The sequence below is a fragment of the Vanacampus margaritifer genome, chromosome 2, assembly GCF_051991255.1.
Source record: "Vanacampus margaritifer isolate UIUO_Vmar chromosome 2, RoL_Vmar_1.0, whole genome shotgun sequence".
In the NCBI taxonomy this organism is placed as follows: Eukaryota; Metazoa; Chordata; class Actinopteri; order Syngnathiformes; family Syngnathidae; genus Vanacampus; species Vanacampus margaritifer.
In genome coordinates, this window is record NC_135433.1 from 16,540,888 (window position 1) to 16,563,773 (window position 22,886).

At 40.5% G+C, this 22,886-nt stretch overlaps 1 protein-coding gene and 1 long non-coding RNA gene across 3 annotated transcripts in view; both read right to left on the minus strand.

Annotated features, from left to right (window-relative positions):
- Positions 1–1,879, minus strand: part of notch3 (notch receptor 3) — a 40,448-nt gene extending 38,569 nt beyond the window's left edge. The window contains exons 1-2 of one of the 2 annotated variants that reach the window (XM_077557547.1): positions 1,576–1,879; positions 841–913 (exon numbers count right to left, since the gene is read on the minus strand). In XM_077557547.1, coding sequence (XP_077413673.1) covers positions 841–913; positions 1,576–1,636 — 134 coding nt within the window. In that variant the 5' untranslated portion in view covers positions 1,637–1,879. The remainder of the gene's footprint in view (positions 1–840; positions 914–1,575) is intronic. The other variant, XM_077557548.1, reaches the window with a different exon arrangement.
- Positions 1,880–6,379: 4,500 nt separating this feature from the next.
- On the minus strand, positions 6,380–11,781 carry LOC144044230 (uncharacterized). Its single transcript, XR_013291213.1, has 3 exons — positions 11,340–11,781; positions 7,571–7,667; positions 6,380–6,978 (listed from the first exon to the last, which is right to left on the minus strand). It is a non-coding gene; the product is annotated as an uncharacterized LOC144044230 (long non-coding RNA).
- Positions 11,782–22,886: the final 11,105 nt, after the last annotated feature.

Consider the following 22,886-nt stretch of genomic DNA (forward strand, 5'->3'; position numbering starts at 1 on the left):
AAGCAACATATAAAAAAGTTGCTCTGTTTGTTTTAAGTGTTTTCCTGGCTGCATGAAATTACACATTCACCAATTTAATGGCACTCGGGCCACATCCCGACAGCAAATCATTGATAAAACGTGGTTGCTGCCCATGTGGCTCGGCATGCGGTCAAGTTACACATTGGTGAGTTTAGTTATGTCTGCCTATTGGTAACTGAGATTTACACACAGAGAGGTAGAAAAGAGGATTAATCTTATCTTATCTATTCCTCGTCTGACCTCTGATTCCACTAAAATTAGTGCCTTTTAGAGGGAAGCAGGTGGCAGAGGTGGCTTCTTTTGGACCATATCTCCTCAGTGCAACACTCGAGCATGTTCCTCCTCAAAAAGCGGACAAGTGACCCCCAGGCAAGATACTGTAGGCTATTTCACTTGACTATTGTCACAGCTTTTCCCACACAAACCTCCTTTTCCACCCCAACTGCCCCCTCCACCCTCAGCATTTGAAAAACAAAAGACTTATCAGAGTCGCCCAAAGCAAGCGAGAAATGAAGACACTTCAATTCAATGAAGGGGAATTAAATAAAACCCTTCTGTGTAATCGTTTCTGTGGAAACATTTAACAGGTGCAACAGAGGCATGTGGAGGCTTGTTGATAATAGTAAGTAGGATAATCCATTAGCAACATCTACCACCACTTTTCTTGGTAAGTCAATTAAAAGTAGAAATGTTTAACCCAATGCCGAGATAAGGAGAGGATGAGGCTTTTCAGGAAAAATGGACACTTCTGTTGAAAGAGCTACAAAAAAAAGTGTTGAGTGAACTTAATGACTCTTTTCTCAAATGAGTTGCACTTACATGCATCGGGATGGCGAATCTATGCATGTCCCTCCGTTTTCACACGGCCTGGATTTATCTGTGCATCGAAAACCTGTGGGAGATGTGAGAAATGACTTATATGGAACCCATGCAGCAAATCTCCAAATAATGAGACAGTACTGCAACTGGAGACAAACTGATGTGACGCCAGAGTTTAGCCACGCAACATGTGGCATCCTGCAGCTTTTGTGTTTACGATGAATTTTGTAAGGACTCAGTTGTAAAATATAAGATTCTACAACATACTTTTTGTGCCAACATGCTCATGTTTAAAGTTTTTGTTTCTGTAATAGTAATTCATGTATCCCTCAGCTTTAGTTGCAAAAAAAAAAAGTTGAAAACGTTTTTATTTTTTTATCTTTTGAACATACTTCTGCAAGAAATACTTCCTTGATGCACCTACATTTTAAAAATATTACTGAGGTGGCGTTCTACATGCACGAGCACAAATACACTATTAGCATGAAAAAAAACTGGTTCATTAGCATTCAACCGCTTAATGGTCGTACTTCACAGCAATGCATTAATACAATTATAATTAGAATTATAATAGTAATAGTAACATAATAGCCCATCATTAACAAAATAACTAAAACGGCAATAAATTCATTGTGTGCACTTAAGATGCATGCAAGAGACCCTCTCTTTAAAAGAAGGTGACCATATCTCTACATGTCCAGGCAAACATCACAGTGCAATAGAAACGTTATTTACCTTCAGAATGATGCATAAACAATAAAAAAGACAAAATAATCCACGGAATATTCCCTCCCATTTCGGTGGAAAAAGTTTCCGGCTCTTAGTGGCGCCCTTTCAGTCCAAATACATCCTTGAGGAATCAAATTGGCGTGAGAAAGAAAGCTCCGGAGAGTTTAGACCGTGAGGCGTTCTTTGTCATAAAGTCGACCGGGAAGAGAGTCGAGGTAAATCCCGAGGACAAAAAAAAAAACGTCCTCCGCAGCTCAGCCACCGCGTATCCTCCTCGACTGGAGATCCCTCGGAAAACTTTGACTGCACGATGAGAAGCTGTAGCAACACACAAAACTCACTCCGCCTTTCTCTCTCCCTCTCTTCTCTCTCTCCCTCTTGCACACACCATCAACACAAACGCACGTGCTTCCTCGAGCAACCCGTTAAAAAAAAACTAAACGGACAAAAAAAACGCCTACGTTTAAACTTGCTAATTAAAACGACTGTGTGAATTTATTGATTTACTTTTTTTTTTGTTTTTTTTGTTAAAGCTGAGGTTATGAAGAGGCTATGAAGAAAAGTTTGAGCAGTCCTGCAGCTTCGCGCTAGGCAAAGCTAGTTGCTATGCTAGATTACTACACCTTGAGTTCCGGCTTCTGTACAAATCAGTCATGATTTGCCATTTAAACACCTTACAATAAAAACAGCTAAATTTGTTACCAGTGTTGCCACGATTACCTTGGAAAGTAACTTACTTACTTTAATGATTACTTGATTTGAAACATAACTAATTTAGATTACAAGTTACTTGATAAGACTGACAAATCAAAATGGTGGTCAACTCAGTGAAAGGAAGCTCTCGCTTATTGAAGCACTGGACTTAATCTTAATTTAATTTGTGAGGATTATTAATGCAACATTGTTGCATTGCGGAAAAAGATAGACATTTTGAATAAGCATGAATAATTGTTTTTGTTTTTTTAAATTAAAATAAAGAGTCATTCTTGATTTCACTGAACATCATCTACTTGTTATTTAAAAAAAAATGTTTTTCTGAACTTCAATTAGCATACTGTAAATACATGCCTTAAATATTTAATATAAAATAAATGAACTTTTTTTTCTTTTAACCTGAAGTATTTAACTGTTAATACAGAAATATTAACACTCAACATTCATAATGTATGACAAAATTCAGGTGTAGGTTTGATGTAGGTTATTTTAAAAGCTATAGATAACACTTATATGGAGTGTACAACAAGCAAAGTGTCAAATGTTCTCATCTTTCGCTGTCACAAATTCAACAGAGGGAAAGTATTTAAAGCTTGAAAACATAAATGTCTCTACTTCCTTTGTTGGGATGAACACGAGACGTCAACACTGAAAACATACCATATCTACTTTCCCTGATAGGATGAATATCTATCTATCTATGCTGGTGTCGTTTTGCGGTGGCGGCCTGGAGGCCGAGAGCGAGGAGTGCTTGGCCAACATCATCTCCAGCCTCATATAGCAGGGCGCGTTGCTTGCCTCCCAAACGGATCACACAGGCAGGATGGCTTTTCACCTGGCTGCCCACTACGCCCGTGCTGATGTCGCTCAGAGACTCCTGGACGCTCAGGACAACACCGGACATTCGCCTCTGAATGATTCTGTGGTTACGGATGCACAGGGAGTGTTCCAGGTACACATCAAAATGAGTGAAAACATCATAAAAAGCTATTTTAAAAGTGCTAGTAAAGGACAAAAGATGCCAACCCGCTTTTCTTTTCTTGTAGATCTTGATCCGAAACAATCAAATCTATCAATTAGCGTTTGGAGTCGTAGCCCAAATCCGCGTTTGCATGTTTGTTTATCATTTAACCCGAATCAATGTATATGAATTACTAATTGTACTTATGCTGAATAACATGTACACATTGTCCCCCCAAAAAAGAGAAAAATCCAATTTGATCGTAATAGTAAAGTACGTGCTGAAAACAGAAAAGTTTTCCTTTATAGTTAAAAATAACCCATAACCTCCAGGATCCTTGCCGTACACGGGTCAGCAACAGAACCCAGTATTTTTTTGTGTGCTTTTGGTTAAGTTTTAAATCAATCTGTGTCATCCATCCATGCCATGTCTGTCGTAGCAGCTAACTAGTGCTAAGCTAGCATCGATGAAGGTTCGTCTGTTCGGTCCAGAGTCCATGTTTGCAAACTTAACTTCATGCTAGGACAGCGCCAGAGGCCGGCTGCGAAAGAACGACAAAGGTGTTGTCGATGGGCTTTATTGACTGATTGCTATAATGCTCATTAGCCAGCTAAACATTCCCGTATATGCGGAAGCACTGGGTGTCAAGTTTTGAAGAGCGTGCTTCACACGTTGCGCCGCACTCCCCACATACGTACATACATCACATGCATTGCCATTAAAACATTCTTGTGACACTAGTATACAGCACAATATGCGGTGATTCATTTTCACTTCTGATTGCATTCATTCTTAGAGTAACTGCCAATTGTACGGTGGACGACAAGGGCCGCCACACAACGCAAGTTCGCCAGGACACTAGGGGGTGCGACTGTAAGGGATGGACCAGTCCTTTGTGAGCAGACACGAGGAAGAGTCCCACCTATGTTAATGTACTTTTGCATAGAGTGGAAAGGTTTCTTTTTACTTGATATGTTTTTAAAGGTGCATTGTGCCGTTTAAAAGGGTAGTATTAAATCTTTTTCTACATCATGCATACTCCAATGCTCAAATGAGTATGAAGAGCCCTGACTGTTTTACTCTGACTGCATCTATCAGTTTTTATCTTCCCTTGAAGGTAAAGTGTACGGACCCCACACACTCCACAGTTTCTTTCGAGATGGGTGGAGGGTGACGTCACGCACGTACCCACGGAGTAGTGGACATGTGGCATGCACTTCTCACTGAGCAAGCCGCCGTAGAAATAAAGTTGTTTCTACGTAATGGGCATATGTAGAAAAGACGTCACATTTAGAAGCACATTGCAAAATCAGATCACAGACGCTCCCCAACTTACGAACGAGTTACGTTCCGAGCAATCGTTCGTAAGGTGAATTTGTTCGTAAGTTGCTTCAGTGCTATATTTTGTATTATAATTTATGTTTAAAGAGAATACGTACAGTACTGTACTACGTATGTTAGAGAGAGAGAGCGAGAGACACACACAGTATGTACATGTACGTAATAAGATAAATAAAATGAAGTTTAACTTACTTTTGGAAGATGTACTCGATGCTTAAGGATTTGATGGAGGAGGAGGAAGAGGAGGCTTTTATATCATGAGATGTTCTTTGTCGTTGCTGGAATGGGCTTCAAAAGTTACTTCCTCCTCCGTAACTTCAATGTAGGAAGAAGTTGAGGGTCGAGGAGAAGAAGATGAGGGTTGATGAGTATCTTCCTTGGAGGATTTACTAGAAACTGGCCGAAAGAAGCGATCTAACGACGATTGCACAGTTTTCTTCTTTTTTCATCATAAATGATGCGGTAGCACTTTATGGCATCATTCAATTGATTTGCAACCTTTGTGCAACGTTCACTATTTGGGTCTTGCTGCTCAAAGAGTGCGATGGCTTTATCTATGAGCGACAGGCGTTTCTTCTTCTTCCTCCTCCTCGACACGTTGCTGAGCCTCCAATGCTGGGTGAGCTCTCACAGCGCCAAGCGTCCGTATTAGCGGTGGAAAGAAGCACTACAGTACTCGGAAAAAGGTGCGCAATACAAAATCTAACTTACAGCATCTCTTTCCGAACATTTTTTGACATGCGCGCAGACATGTTCGTATGTACCGTTGTTCGTAACTCGAATGTTCGTAAGTAGGGGAGCGGCTGTACGTAATTTCGTCAATGTCATTTCAATGTAGTTTAGCGACATCTATAAGACGTCAATTGAAACCGGCTTCAAAATAGGTCGTGTGGACGTCCTTTTGGCGCCTTATATAGACCTAATTTAAACCAATTGTATAAATTATTTCAAATGACTAAAATAATGGTGTTGTGAAATCATTGTATGAAAATGCTCAATACAGAATCTAAATATAGCGTCCTAACACAGTTGTATTTGAATAGGTTTTTTTGTCATATTGAATGCCAATGTGTATATGATCAAGTTGTCCCATGATATAGGATGTAGGGGCGTAGCAGATGAGATACAGTACAATAACCTCTGCCGGTCTCTGGCGGCATCCAGGACTTGACAAGATGGCATGTTTGTCTGTGTCATGTCGTCAATTCTCCCTGTGATGTGTTCAAGGCCGTACTACAATCATAGCCATGCTTCTAAATGTACATGAGAGCTTTTCAGGAGAAATGGTACTCAAATGCAACTGGCTGTAGATGTGCATGTGCATCTTTGAAAACCAACAATATACTGAAAAATTTAGGACAAGTCTTTGTTTTGTAATGAACATTTATTTAGAAACACTTCTAAATATATTTACAATGGAACCTCAGAGTTTGAACGTCTCGGAATTCATACAATTCGGACTTCAGCTAAAAAATCTGAGTAAAAAATGCCTCTGAGTTTGAACTCATTTTCGGAGTTTGAACACCCAAGAAAAGCAAGCGAAGCCGAACATACCTTGAAAACGGGTAGTTGAGCGAAGTCGAGCAATGTCGAATGCTCACGTTGCGGTAGTTGAGACGATGCATTGCTCATTTACAGTCAGATCGTGAGTACTCCCGGAGGTGCTCCATACTCGCGAGTGCAATTTGATTTTTCCATGACAATTTTCTTCGCCATGGGCTCAAAGAAAGACAAGAGTGCCAGTGGCAGCAAAGAAAAACATACAGTGCTACGAACCACAGTAGAATTAGGAAGGAGATTATCGCGCCGTTGTAACTACCGTGACTACTTCTGTAAATACTGGCACGAGGACCCCCCTTAGCTGTTCAACAACATGCCTGACATTAAACAACGCACGCAAGGACCGCTTAGTAGTCTAACAGTATGTCCAATGTAAAATACAAAAACTCAGCACTGAACTAAAGGTAGCATTAACATAGCATTTATCATCCACTGATGCCATCACACCACAGCAAAAAAGGTAAGGTATTTTTTATTGTTTAAAAACTGTACTGTACTGTGAATGTAAAAAACATAAATAGAAATTAAAATAGGAATTTTCTGTTTTTGGAGCTTGGGATCAGATTAATTACATTTACATTATTTCCTATGGGAAAAAATGTTTCGGAGGTTGAACAATTCGGACTTTGAACACTTCGCAGGAACGAATTATGTTCAAACTCCGAGGTATCACTGTACTATATTTAAAAAAAAAAAAGGTAAATAATGTCCGAACATATTATGTATCTTGACTCCTTCATGTGAATCCACCTCTTCTTGATGGTGCATGCTTAAGGTGTTCCCCAACATGTGTCCTCTGTTGCTTCATTGAAAATTTGGAGAATTAATAGTATCTGGGAATGTTGAAAGACAGAAGTTTTCTAACTGTATTGCATGTAGTTTCAACACAAAGCAGAAATGCAGGTAAAACAGCGTCTTCACATTCACAAAACAGAAAGTTCTGCCGAGGTAAAATAGCAGGTCAGCACAGACAGTCTTGCAAACAAATCAAAAGATGAGAAAAGACCTTGAAATTATTGACAGAAAGTACTGGTAGACTTGCTCAAAAACATTTTTTTCTTTCCAGAGTCACAATCACATTTTAACAATACCTTATGTCTTGAATTATTTTATTGTTGCCATTAAAAAAAATATCCTTTGGGATGGGTGAAATTGAAGCAAAAAAAAGAAGCAAAAAATAAAGAAAATAAAAAAACAGTGGTCAGCAGGTCCTCCTGCTCTGCAACGCTTGAATGTGTGTTACAAAGGGGGTGTACTGCACAATTCTCATAGTGACGAATATGCATGTGTTTATCCAAACAACAATGTTTATACGCCTACAAAAGCGGTAGTGCCAGATCATTGCAGCATCAAAACGAAAAGTATACATGCGGCTATCAGAAAATATCTTAATAAAATAAAAGGAATAGCTTAAATGTGACCTACCATGAGCAGATTGATCAGCAATTAAGCTCGCGTCCTCTGACGACGCACAGGTGGAGCTACGCAGGTGGAGTGAATCATGCACATATCCTTTCTAACTCTGCAAGATGAATTGTGAATCACATTATCAATCTGCCTATTGTCAGGTTATCAGAAATTTCGCGAGTACAAAAAATAACAATAAAATATAAATTTGTATACAGTTTTTTTTATTAATAATAAATAAATCAAAACACAAGAAAAAATATACATAGGCATAAGTTTAAAAAAATATGTTGACCTACATACAGTACCTTTTTTTGTATGTGCAATGGTGAGTATGGCACATCATATCAACGTCCATATTAGGCCATGGTTAGACGCTCATATGTCAACGTATTTTGGCGGTCATGTGGACGTAGAAATGCGGTCCTTGACTGGCCGACGCGATTCGGACAGAATCCGGAGATCCATTGGACGTTGGATATTTAGTGGGTTAAGATCGTGCACGTACTCGCCCACGCACCATGAACGAGCCTGACAGATGCCGCAGTTACGCTTTGGGCCAGAGGTGGCATTCGTGAGTAAAAAAGTGACAAACTGCACAAAGATCCTTTAAACACCTTAATCTTAAACTTAATCTTTTACATTATTATAGAAGAGCAGGGATTAAAAAAAAAAAGTAATAATTAAATAGCGTAGGAGCATGACTAATAATTTCAAATAGAATGACATCTACTTAATATGTAGTTCACTGGAAATGTCATCTTGTTTTGGGAGGGGGTGAAATAAAGTCTCAAAGGCACCTTATAATGATTCAACACTGATTCTTTTAAAGGGTTCTCATTGAAAACCTTCCAAAATGGAATCTCTTTCTAATTAATTTTGAAACATTATCATTAAAATTTAAGAACTCGGATATCGGAAAAATGTCTGTCATGACGAGCAAAGTCCAAGAAACAGCTCCCCCGAATAACAACAAACTGCGAATAATAGTTCATTTGATTTCAACGTTGCAAAAATGAGAGACATTGCAGGAAAACAACACAACTACCTTTGCACTTAGCTTTGTGGAAGGTTGGCATGGGTTGGTGAGAATATAAACATAGTTAATACAGACATTGGAATTGTTGGAATTGTTTTTTTTTTCTGTGCTGCTTTGGCTCCTGCCCTGGAATGGAAATGGTCGTCATGTCTGTCCAACTTTGACCAATAATAACTGGGGAAGTTTCTTGCATGAATCAACATGGCAAACAGTAATAATAATTTTAAAAAAGATATGCGTTGTTACAGAGCACATACAGTGTATTGGAACGCTTCCAGTACTGTGCATGACTACTCTCTGGTTTGTTTCTGTGTTTACATTTTGTACATGACATATAAGATTGCTAACTATGTGGTTGGAAAAACAAACAAAAAACAAAAAACAAAACAAAGCCAACCCTCCCTCTTCTAACATCCCCCTCCACACACCACACTGAGTCCCACCATGCACCTCATATCAGCTTGCACCTTGTATAGAGCCTTGGTTGTTCTGCGGCCAGCACGGAGCCGCTCTCTTCCATAGACAATAGCCTTGATTTGAATCATAATAGCAGTCCGGCATTATGACACAGTTTCTCCCCACAGGGGAGGGCGGCACACTAATATTCAAGCACACTGCCCCGATGCCGCCGTCCCACCACCAACCTCACCATCTCCACACAAGAGCTGGCCTTGAATAAATTACAAGCATGGCTAAGGCCATGAATGCCGAGGGATGTGAAGTTCGTTAGTGCAGTGATGTCATTTGGATCAGTGAAAAGAAATTGTTGGTCCTTTGGAGACACCTGCTTCTTTTGGCACACAGCATGAGATCAAAGCTGGTTTTCAATGGTAGGAAGAGATTCTTATCACACTTAGTTCTACATTAAGCAGGATATTTAATGCCGTTGCTTGTTAACACCATAAGTGTGGACGTTTTAGTATTGACGTGCATTCAGGACCTTCAGGCCAAACATGATCAGAAGAATGGACCTACCCATACAACTAACATGAAATGCTAATAATTTATTTCAAACAATCTTGTCTTCATTTCATAGCATGTGTCTTGGCTGGACAGCTTTCAGTCTTAGTTTTTTGTCCAATCAGATTCCTGCTTTGTTTTGTTGCTATTCAAATACTGTATTTTCCTAATGCCTTCAGAATCCCAAGTTCCAGCATTGTCATTTACCATTGAAATCGTGTTTCTTTGTTTAACCAATCAGATAGTTTCAATGCACACTTTTCAAGAAAAAATTTACTTTATGAGGCTGGGTCGACATACACATTGCTCATTTGCATGTTTCAACCTAGAAATTGATTTTTTGGGGGCACTTTTTCACACAGCATGCATGAGTGGAACAGTTCACTTCTACAGACAGGCGGGAGCAAAGAAAGGAGGTCTTCTTCATTTGCATAACGAACGTGAAGTGTTAATTAAGAGGTGGATTAGGTCACGTAAATACCCACTGAAGGCTCAGCTCCGAAACTCACTGCCCACCACTGCATTTTAGACTCCTACAAGTGCATGTGAAATGCAGGCAAGGCAAAAAGTGCAGGAAAGTTATGTTTAGAAATGTGCAGTTTTTTTTTATGTGTGACTGGTAGTGAGTGATATCTATGACATTTTCTTCCTGGGGGGTAAGATGCCACGGACTTCTGATTTCCGGGTTTCACACATCAGCGTCGTTTCCGGCCACTGATGGCCGCGTTCCAACACTCGCACCCCCACCCCTGCACCCCCCAACCGCGCTCTCCCGCCCATCTCTGAAATGTTTCGGACAACTGAGTCAGACACACTACACACTCACACTCGTCGACGGGAATATACCCACTGATCTATATATATGACTGGATAGCCGTTAGGTCAAGACTTTTGAGGTCGCGAGGCCGCCATATTGCTCCTCCCAAGAAACGTTTCTCGGCATACCGTCCTATATATTTACAGTATCGAAATTGGAGAATATTTGAGACAGTACTTAGTAGAAATAGCATGATTTATGGCGTTTTCAATTAGTTAAACATAAACAAAAGGATATCAGACCTTTTACAATTAAAGCAACACTAAGGAACTTTCAGTTTATGTTGATTATGGTGCCGCCATATGGACAGAAGCGGTAATGGTATGCCTGAAGGACGACCAAATATTGCATGAGACCAAGCGCATTGTGTTGTTTTTGAACTCCTAAACTCACAAATTGACTTCCGTCTTTGTAACGAATGGGGAAAGGGGGAAGTGACGTATGCCATAAAGCATTCAGCACATTTGTAGTTTTTTCTGTGGCAGTGTTCCTACCATCCTCCTCACAGTTGCTTAGTGCCAGTAAAAATGATACAGACCCCCTCAGGCCATGGCAAAGGTACCATTCAACTCGTTTTAAGTCGATGTTTCATCAGAAGGGTTATGAAAATATTTTATTTAGCTCGAAACGTTCCTTAGTGCTACTTTAAATAAATTATATGCTTAATGATGTTTAGTACAGGAAGAAACTTGTATATTTTTTATTAAAGAATTATAACTGAAATTCAACAAAAGATGCCTCTGCCAAATCTACTGTTGGGGTCTAAAGAACTGAGCGATAAAAGAAAAAGGAAGTCTTCAAAGCAGCACATACCGTCCACTTGTTAATTTTCTAATTTTTTTCTAACTTAATAAAAAATAGTGACCACCCCGGCACATTTAAGAGAGAAAAAACAAGCTCAGAATAAAGCAAACATTCTGAACATGACAAATAAAATAAAATAACACTATTTAAACACAAGACGTACTTACCCATGGTCGAAGTCCCAGAAATAATGTCCAACAGCATATCGATCATGTGACAACAGGCGAGTGTGGCTATTGTTTACCGATAGGACTCTATATACACGGTTGTTATCGCATGAACTCAACTCTCCAGCGTGAACCCCGGTGATCTTGTGGTCTGGCGGTGGAAGATTTCCGGACACAGACAGCTCACGCAACGCACGCGGTGTGAATTGCAGTCCGTATGGCGGTCTTTGAGGTAGGAATGGAGCCAGTCTAGGGCATTAACCAATGGAGGAAAGCCTATATACTGTAGGTAGATGATGTGTGAGATGGTGTCAAAGGCCACACTTGGGTCAAGGAGGATGAGGCTGGAGAATATACCACAGTCAGAATTGAAGAGTATGTGGATGGGATGAAAACCAGACTGGAAATATCCATCCATCCATCCATCCATCCATCCATCCATCCATCCATCCATCCATCCATCCATCCATCCATCTATCCATCCATCTATCCTCAAGGACTCATGCCCAAAAGTAAATGAGAAATGATCTCTTTGCACAAATCCACTACTTCCTGAACTCAGTACCACTCCTTCATTTCCTGTCTTTAATGATTGGACAAACTGATTAATCCAGGTGTGCCTGACCTCAGTAACCGCAACGACAATGGCTAGACACACCTGGATTAATCAGTTTGTCCAATCATAAAAGACAGGAAATGAAGGAGTGGTATTGAGTTCAGGAAGCAGTGGATTTGTGCAAAGAGCCCGCTGGCCATTTTGGGTGAACTCCAGGACTAATGCTTTGATAGATTCGTGCTAGGGAATTCTCTTAAATGAGCCCCAGTTGGAAGCAGATATCCTCGATAGACAGGCGACACTTTTGGAAAGCTTTTTTGTCTACGTCATGCATCATGTAATGTGAGCTGAGCATGGCATCTAAGTTTGACAGTCATTTCATGCATATGGCAGTTGTGCCAAGGTCCATTCATAGCTTCTTGAAACATCTTCAGCAGTTTTCACACTGTTAGGCTAGTTGTCAATGCCAAACCAAAGACCCTGTGCATTTTTGAGGACCTCTGAATAGAAAAAGTCCATTATAAAACTTAAGTGCTTGTAACCAGTTTACTGGTCACAATCTTTAATCAATCATTTCCGTACTTTTTACGTTTAATAGCTATATGAAAGAACACTTTATTTTCCAGTGAATAAAATTGTGCAATGACATTCCTCTGCCCTCTTGCGAGAATGGACGTCAGACCTTTTTGAAACTCCCCCAAAGACTTTTTCAGAATGCAAAGATTGCATTGATTGACTGATGAAACAATCCGAAAATTTTACTTCCTCCTCTGAAGTCATCACTTGAAAAGGAGCCGAGTTTTCCCTGTGGAAATGTGATCTGGCCTGTATTGTTGTATTGTGCTAGAACTGAAAACACCGAACAAAATCACGTGTGAACAGCAGCAGTGGGACAGCCTCTATTCTTTTTCTTCAAGTAGTGCAGCCAGCAAACAGGGATTTCAATAGAAATCCACTAAAATCTCAAAGGGTTATTTATTTGCACTCTCTCCTTTCTCACACACACACACACAAACAAACATCAAGTATTAGGGTTTTGTTTGGACTGCAGCCAAGGTGCGAGAGTGGAAGCTATGGTGGCAAAGTTCTCGCGCACGACTCAGGGGGATTCTCCTTTCACACAAACAAGCCCGTCTGCTTGGCGATTTATAACTCTGTTCTCTGCTGGAGAGACAATCCACTGCACTTCACACCATGGCTTACCTTCCATGCGACTGGGATACAACATCTTGACGTGCCCCTGCTTCTTTCCTCCTCCTCTTCTTTCCGTGAATTCACAAAATGTTTAACTGCTTTGGCTAAACATTTGATACGCTAGAATAATACTTTATTGTAGAATTCAGTGCCAACAGAATGGATTTTTCTGCCAGAAAAACATACAATACTGTATATTGTGGTTAAGTGGGTAAACGCAAAGCATTGACTGTTACAGTCATCCTTCAACGTGCCTCCTTGTAAAGACAATGCACAGATATGGCAATAGTTAGTTGGGCCAACCTACATTCTAAAACATATAAAAATACAAATAAAAGCATCATTATAACATTATAGATGATTTCATGCTTCCAGTTTTGTGGGAAGCCTTTTGGGACGGCCCTTTTCTGTTCCACTATACAAAGCAAGGTCTGTAAAAGCATGCTTGGAGGAATTTGGTGTGGAAGGACCCCATCACATTCACCGTACAAACAATCTTTGATAGGCAGCGAAAGGGCAAAAATTACCACAGAAAGAGACCCAAAAGAGTGATCCATGTTATTACATGTCTACTGTCTATATAATATAATGTGTGGTTAAGGCTAATTACTGGTATGCAAAGTAATATAACAAAAATATATTTGCAATATCTCATCATTATTAAAAGTGAAACTAATTTTCAATTTAGAAAATGGGAACAAATTGGTAATTGTTAAATTTCCAGTGTTGGATCAAATATGCAGTCAATTTCCTTGAGTGTTGGGGTGGATGTTGGCTGCAACCTGAATAGCACTACCTTGAGTGTTAAATTGACCACACCCTAATTTCCAGTGAAGACTTTCCAAAATTCAAGCTCACCGTTGACATTCCAATAGCAATACATTCAGTTGTTGTTGGGGAGACGTGGTTCAGTGGTATAGTGGTCACCTCCCAGCTCTGAGAGTGTGGGTCAGTGTGACTATGTCAAAGTATCCTTAAGCAAGATACGGAACCTGTCAGCAGTTGTCAAAATGTAAACCGCTTTGAGGGCCTTATATATTAATATATATATATATATATATATATATATATATATATATATATATATATATATATATATATATATATATATATATATATATCCACACACATATGAAGCACCATTTACCAGAGCAAAGCTTAGTTTGAGTTACATTTTTAACGCTGGCACTAGTGCCATACACTCATGCGTGTTTAAACTGTAGAAATGTTTATTACTGACACTTGTGTAGAGTACCGTCAACACTACTCAGTGTTTACCAGTGTTGATTTTTAACTCTATACAGTGTTGGAGTAACACTAGTTAAGTGTGGGAAAAAAAAACACTTTGAAAAGTGTCAAATTTGCGCTCATTGGTTTGAACACATGTTCGACGCATCTGTACTTGCTCCTGCACTCGCTCGTGACTTCTAACTATTTTGTTGACATTGGAATTTTTAACTACAAGTATTGCAATATGTCTGGTGGAAAAAGAGCTGAGGAAATTGAGGAGATAAAATCTTCTCTTGCAAAACTCAAAGAAATGGTCACCGAAATAATTTAAAAGAAAAAGAGCATCGAGCCACTTGTGCAGGAAATTCAACAGTTGAAGAAAGAGACACAAGAAAAAGATTGACGCATTGTCGCCTTTGAACAAAGAGTGGATGATTTGGAACAGAATCTTCGAATCAACGATGTCATAGTTACAGGTATCCAGATTAAACCGTGCCGCGGCCCTCGGGCGAGAGCTGCGGCCAGCACAAGTGCAGTTGATTCTGACCAAGCTTCAGCGAACGAGACTATGGAACAGCAAGTGACAACTCAACTCGGAGATTTGGGATTAAATGTGGATCCAGCGCACATCCAGATGTGCTTTTCGCTTCCAACTGGGGGGACACGACCACCTGCAGTTTTGATCAGGTTTGTTGACAGGAAGTAAAAGATTGCTCTTTTGAGAGATAGCTACAAACTTAAAGGTAAACATGTGTACGTCAATGATAATTTCACAAAACGAAATGCTGACAATTGAGAAAGAATGGATTTATCAAGAACACATGGACAAAAGACTGTCGGATCTTCAACCAAACAAAAGAAGACTCATCTTCTCAGAAGAAAATACGGATCGTGAAAAGACTTTGAGAGACATTAACTGCTATCAGTAACTCACATCATTAAATTGTGGATTATGTTTTACCCAAATGAAATTATTGTAAAAAATTAATAATTAACCCAAAACTGGAGCAGTCATGATTTGAATAATGTAAATATAGCATATAATTACTTGCTGACACTGCCAAGGTTAACTCTTGTTTACGTACCTGCATTGATAACATGTATTACTGTTCCTGTAAGAACGTAAACATTGTCTGGCTCGATTTCTGTTTGGACATTTGTTGTAACATGCAAGGCTGTCGTGATAAGGTTGTATTGTGGCTGCAATGTATCTGCTGTAAATAGTTACAATGGGGTTGGTGAACATGGTTCCGGGATGGGGCTTGTGGGGGCTACTCCGCCGGGTGGGCTGGCCTTGGTGAGCGCTCAGGAGTATCAAGATCTAAGCATCATCGGATGCTGGCAACAGTGTTGGCTGAACTGACCGGAATGGAGTGAACATTGCTGTGGACGCAATGGGCAGAATGCAAGCCCATCTACTCTTCCGGAAGCCACAAGTGTGAAAGCTGATCCAAGGTCAGCGAAGACGCTACTGGTGAACGAGCATGCGCTCGGCTTGGCTGCTCGCCTGGCTGGGTGGGCCTCTTGCTGGCGTCCAGGAACCGATTTACCAATTCCAAATGATTGGTACTAATTGCAACTTAGACACAGACATTACTCAAGATGAACTGAGCGAGGAGTGTGCAGACTCAGTCTGGGATTGATAACGATAAGAATCATTGACTATCATAATCAATGTATATGACTATAGTAAGAATCGATGGGGACGGGTTTCTAATAAGCCATGGCTTCTACCCGTCAGCCTTTCTTTCAGATGTCAATGTTTCAAATGATATGATGTGATCGATGTAACCTGTACCAATGTGTCCGAAAGGGAGAAAAAAAATCAATAAAACAAACAAACAAACACATAAACACTTTTCTAGTGTTAGATTTAACACTGTCAGTGTTAATCTAACAGTGGCGATTTTGCTCTGTAGAGTCAGCAAACTATGTTTTTATCATTTTTAAGTTAATTAAAGGGCTGCGTGCAGAACTGACCAGAGAAAAGAGATATTTTTCAGACAAAAACTGGTCAAATTAAGGTTTAGTTGCAATTTGGACATATAGGGGGCAGTCCATTATTGCACTTTTCCTAATTTATCAGTGTAACAGTGAGCTAACATCCCAGAAAGTTGCAGAAAGTAAATAACGTTTGCGCTGGAGTGTAACTACATCTGCGTGTTAGTAAAAGTGAATGTTTTATTTCATGAAATTTTTGATTTGACAAAATGTCTGGACTTGGACCACCATTGCACTCAACCATTTTTTTTTTCAATCCCAGTGTGTTTCTTTTCTGTAAGTAACGTAGATGACCAGGATGCAGCCAATAAAACTGTAGGTAAAATGATGACAGTACTTTAGTTACACATAAAAGAGTCAGTATGGCTCATTAAAATCTAATTCAAAATCCCCATTTATGTTAAACAAATATTTAGAAGAGGTCATAATTGCCCTATAAATCACTGAATTATCATTCTTCTAGATTTATCTGCAACCCAAAAACTTTAAACTGTTGGTGCAGATTTGAGCAAGAAACATACAGCAGACACACAGGATTTGCTATTGAGGGCCACATAAAATTATATGGCGGGCCAGAGCTGACCCCCGGGCCTTGAGTTTGACACCTGCGCTATAATGGATGAATGGGCAAAATGTCTCTTTGATGCTAACCAAAATTCTGTAGAAAGCCTTCCCAGAAGAACGGAAGTTGTTAAACTAGTAGACATACCAAATACTTTTGCCCATTTGTTTTAAAATAGTGTGATTAAGGCTAATTATGCAATATTTCGCATATGCGTTTCAGTTGCATATTCTTAAAATAACAGCAACACCAAGAAGGTCAGGCGCTATTAATTCGTTAGCAATTCATGATCAGCCACTTCTTTTAAATTGGTGGCCTTTCGGAGTGTTACCAGGCAGTGTATTTGTGTGCGCGCGTGCGCAAGTGTGAACACAAAGTAGACGTGATGACTTTACCACCCAAGACAGACTGATTTATGGGCAAAATCTGTCATCTGTCAAACATGTCGCGGCCAATCAGAGCACAGCAGCCGGGTTGCTGATCTTTCATAATTTGGCCATTGCTTTATCTGAACAGTACTTGAGTGTCAAGTGTTGCAGGATTATGGAATGTAAATTAAAAAAACAAAGGTTTGATGATGTCATTGCCTACAAGCAAGGCATGCACGCACATTTAGATAAGATAGCTGCCCTTTGTTGGTTCTGGAAAACTGACATCATCCATTGGGGAAAAAAACTCCACTTTTTCCTAAGAATTACTAACAAAAAAAAAAAAACAACTAAGATTATGTGTACTGTAGCTGTATTCAGAATGAACCAATCACATTCAAACTCATATACCCGTCCCATTTTAATGGCCTCTGATTAACTGCAAATGAAGTTCAGGTGTTCTAGAAAACTTTTTCTGGCAAATTTTGTAGTCACAAGATACAATTGCACTGGATCACATTGATAAGTGTTTTGGGATCCCTCGTTTTGCTACATAAGAGGGTCAAAATTAGCAAGCCTTTACCATCACAGATGCAGGCTTATAAACGGAGTGCTGATAACAACTTGGCTTGTCCTCTTGAGTCACTATGACAGAGCGCCCCAGTTTTCCACAAAGAACTTCCAATCGTGATTCATCTGACCACAAAACAGGTTTCCACTTTGCCACTCTCCATTTTGGCCCAGAGAAACGCCTGCGCTTGGTCTGCTTTAGAAATGGCTTCTTCTTTGTACTGTGGCGTTTCATCTGGCAACGGCGGCTGGGCCGGTGGATTGTGTTCACCCACAATGTTTTCTGGAAGTATTGCTGAGCCCTTTCTGTGATTTCCCTTACAGTGCACATTCCTGTTTGCGGTGCAGTGCCGTTTAAGGGCATCCAGTGTTTTTTTTCCGCCTTGACCCTTACACACAGAGATTGTTCCAGATTCTCTGAATCTTTGGATGATGTTATGCACTGGAGATGATGATGACTTCAACCTTTTTGCAATTTTTGGCTGGTAAACACCTTTCTGACATTTCTCCACTATCTTTCTGCGCAACATTGGAGGAATTGTTGATTCTTTACCCATCTTGGCTTCTGAGAGACACTGCCACTCCGAGAAGCTCTTTTTAGACTCCAATCAAGTTGCCAATGGACCTCATTAGTGCTAACTGGTCTTCCAGCTGTTTTTTTTTTTTTATAAGTTCAATTGACTTAGCGTCTTATTGCTACCTGTTCCAACTTTTTTGAGATTTGTTGGCACCATGAAATTTACAATCAACATATGTTCCCCTTAAAATGATACATTTTCTCAGTTTAAACTTTTGACCTGTCATCTATTCTGAACAAAATATTGAAATAGATTATTTTTTTTTTCATTAAATACAGATTCCCCCCCCCCAATTCAGATCTCAATATATAGTTCAGGTATATGTACTGAGGTATCCAGTGAGGTTACGTATTTTTGCAATACAATAAGTTAATTCTCGTTTTTTTTTTTCACTGCCGCAGCAATAAATTTGTCATCTTGCACGTAGAAAGAAAATACAAAGGTTAAACTTTTGTATCCTCTTTCTCTGCGCTTTTTCTTCCCCTCCCACCCACTTACTTGGGACGCGTGCGTGCGCGCACACACACACACACACACACACACACACACACACACACACACACACACACACACACGCACACACACACACACACACACACACACAAGTACAGAGCGACTGGGGCTTTTTGACTAAAGTAAACACGTGCGAATGATGAATCTTCTTTCAGATTGTGGGAAAAAGTGTTTGACTTTCTCACAAGCTCTCTAAACGGCTATTAAATGCTCTTTGTGTACACACGTCCAGGGACAGGCTTGAAGCGAGTGGGGAATGAAAGAATGTTTTACCTATGTGGAAGTTTGTGCTTTTTTAGGCTTGTTCATCATGACACAGAAGCTTGGAATGGGATCCATCAGTGCAATCTGTGTTTGCAAATACAAATGGGGCGATGATTTGTTTACCCGTGTATGGGGATAATTCAGAAAAAACGGAGGATGGTGTTAGGGGACTGACAGCGTACTGAGACTCATTGTAAGGTCGCTGGCATTTTGGAATACCGGTGTAGTGAGAATTACGGGGTGCGCAACGAGGGCGCAGAGTAGACATCCTGCAGAGGAATGTATCACAGACAGAGCTGGAGACCGGCCAGCTGGAGGAATCCCGAAAGCCACGACTGTGTTTCTCTGTGAAATAGCTACTTAAGGCCACTATGAACAGCTGCCGGACAGTGCCCCGTGCGCCCCCCGGCTCCCTCCCGCTTGCCTGTAAATCTTGAGGGAGAACTGAGGTGCCAGCGACGTGCTGAAAGGGAACCAAGGAGGATCCCGGGGTTTAGTGCTAAAGGTCAGCTGTGTGTAAGTAAGGCCCTGATGCTGATGACCCAACACACGCTCAAGGATCAGCCGCTGGACACCCATGACGGAGCGTGCACTTCCTGTTTGGATCAGGAAGACGCTTGCTGGATGAGGGCTGCAGCCAGAGGGCTTATGTTAACAAAAGCCAATTGCGCTCATTAAGGAAATTGGACAAAAAAAGAGCTGAAAGCATGTAATGTGACAAATAAAGCAGCAGAACACCCGAGTTAACTTGCGGCGTGATTGCGCTGACAGCCTCGAAAGGTGCTTGAAGCGGCAAATGCTCCAGTCAAGGCATCAAATAAAAGACATATTGAGAAAAATGACTGAATTACAACTGCGACTGATCCCACATTTGCCTGTGAAAACGGCAGGAGAAAGACGCGGAGGGGTCCTGAGCTCCCCGTTCATGCCGAGCCTCTTGAGTCAATTGTTGGGGAAGCGCGGTGTCAACCCCTCGCCATCAATCACCCCGTTTCAGAGTTGGGCAGACAAGGCAGGGACCCGCCCCGCAGGACAGGGGGGTGGAAGTTCTCATGCCCTCCCCGCCTCCCGAAGCCTCACGCCCCTACAGACTGGACTCGGACAGCTGGTCTGGCCATTAGGGTCGGCCCGGGACCCGAGGGCCCCTGCGCAGCAGCAACAGCTGCCAGCCCACTGGCCCCAAACACCCCCGTCGCCACCACCCCCTGCAGCCCCCACTCGCACTACTCTATGAAACCCGTATTAGAACATTCCTTTGCATCGCCTCACAAAGATGGCGGTAGCAGACATCATCCATTATTTGCACTTCTTCAGCTCAGTTTACTGTGAAATTGTTGGTGCCGTTTTTTTCTCTTTCTCTTTTTTGCGCAGTACGCGGTTTGCAAAGCACCATGCTTGCCAGGGCAGTCAACTGTCCATTTTGTGATTATTCTTCTCAGTGGGTGGCTCTTTCATAGCTTTCAAGCCATAATTCAACTCTTTACAAATGAAAGAATAAAAGAGTTAAAAAAAAAAGGCTAAATGTCCTGCTGAAATTATTTTATTATATGTTATTTTACAAAAAATATATATTTTGTTCACATCACAACAGCATTTGAAAAGGAGTTTCATATCCGGCAAGCAGGGCGGTGCAAAATTCTGAATTTCAGAAATCAATTAAATTCCACAGATGAATTTCAATTTGAATTGACTCCACCCCACATGATATTATATTGAATTTGAATTTCAGGAAGTGGAATTGATTTCAATGCAATTCAGAGCAACTCATTCTCAACACATATCAGTGAGAATGAGCAGGGTTGGGCAATCCAGGTCCAGAAAGTAAAAACCCTGCCACAGATTGGCTTTAGCCACAGTGCTTCTACTTTACTGGCAAGTAAGCTCATAGAAGAACCTGTTGAGTAGACGCACCTGTGGCTAAAGTCAAACTGTTTCAGTGTTTGTTCTCTCTGGACCTGGATTCCCCAACCCTGAGAATGAGTGCATTTCCCGTGTTTGCTCCAAACACCAAAATGTTTGTACAGCTATTATAAACCACCATCATATAAAAAAAAAAAACAATGTAATTTTTTACCAGCGTTGATATTTGTTTTATCTGAGTAGGCTTTGCCTACACTTTAATATTTACGATAATTAAGTATTGAGTACATAAAGTCCTCACGATAAAATTCGAAAAAGAAATTCATGTTGTAAATAGGCGTATATACTGTAAAGCTCCATTGTTAAATACACTTTAATTTTGCATCAAGAATTGAATTGAAATTTAGAGGTCATTCTCAATTAATTTCTGAATTTTGTATGGCCGTGTTGCCAACTATCCGTCCATTTTCTATACAGCTTATCCTGTACAGGGTGACCTAGGGTCTATTTCACAAAGCAGGTTTAGTGAGAACTCTGGGTCAAGAAACCCTGAAATGTGAGAAACTCTGCGTTTTCCGTTTTAGTAAGGGAGGTAATTGAAACCAGAGAAAAAGAGGTAACTCTAGTCTGTTTTATAAAAAGAGGTCATTTAAGCTCTCGGTCAGTTACTGCAGTAACATGTTCCATGAACCAAACCTGGTCGGTTGCAGATTTTCCACAATGAACCTCGAGGTTTTCTCTGTCCCCGCCTTCTTTCAGCCTTTCCTCATTCATAAAGTTCGCTGCAGCGAGCTTTTGCGTAAATGCGCCTATAGTCTATAGCGTAAAGTCCACTTTTGTCACGAACATGGCATGTCCTTTTGACAATGACCCTATTGATGAAGGTGCTGCATTATTGCGCAGGGAATTAAATATTCGTCGTGAGATTGTTAAAAGACCGTGCATAGATATGCTGGCATTTCTGGACAGTTATCTTTTTTGAGCGGTACCGTTTCACATCACAGTCCATCATCTACATACACACCTTAATCCGTCCTTACATTTGCAACATTAACAGCCGTAGTCATGCGCTCACATCACAGCATACATTTCTTATAACCATTTGATATTATATATATTTCATCGTTTCTTATAACCATTTGATATTATATATATTTAATCTTAAGTCAAGTGCGCTTCTCCCCCGCAGGATTGCACCTAAATGAAATGAATTAATGATCTACCATTCAACAGGTTTCCCCTGTAATATTATTGTGATTGCAAAGGACTACATTAAATTTACGCATTGAGCCGACACCCGAGCAGCACCGTTCTTCCACGCTGCCTTCCTCTATGTGGGAGCTGTTGCGATGTTGCACTTTTTTATTTTTTATTTTTTTTAATAAAGTTCAACTTCGCCATATGATCGCATTAAGATTTTCAGTTGAGAGGGGTGAAAAACAAACACCCCCCCCCCCCCCAAAAAAAAACGGAAACAGGGGGCGGCGTCACGCACTGCGCTTCCCCGTTGCCATGGTGACGCCAGGTGAAACTACTCTGCGTTGATATAACTACCTCAAATCAGCTGTCCTGGAACCAAAAACACAGAGTTTCTTACCTCAGGGTATGCCAACTCGCTGTTCAGGATGTCAGGCAAATGTATCTCAAAACTGCCTTTAAACTTAAAACAAAAAAGTGTCAGTGTAGATGCTGAAAACAAGACAAGCACATTTGGGTTTAAGATCAGACCAAATCACTATTGTTGTGTTTGTGCTGTGTACATTCACTTATATAAATGCCAATGCAGGTTATTCAAAATATGATCTCAGACACAACTTGTACACATGCACTAAGTGTCTTCAAAAAGGGACG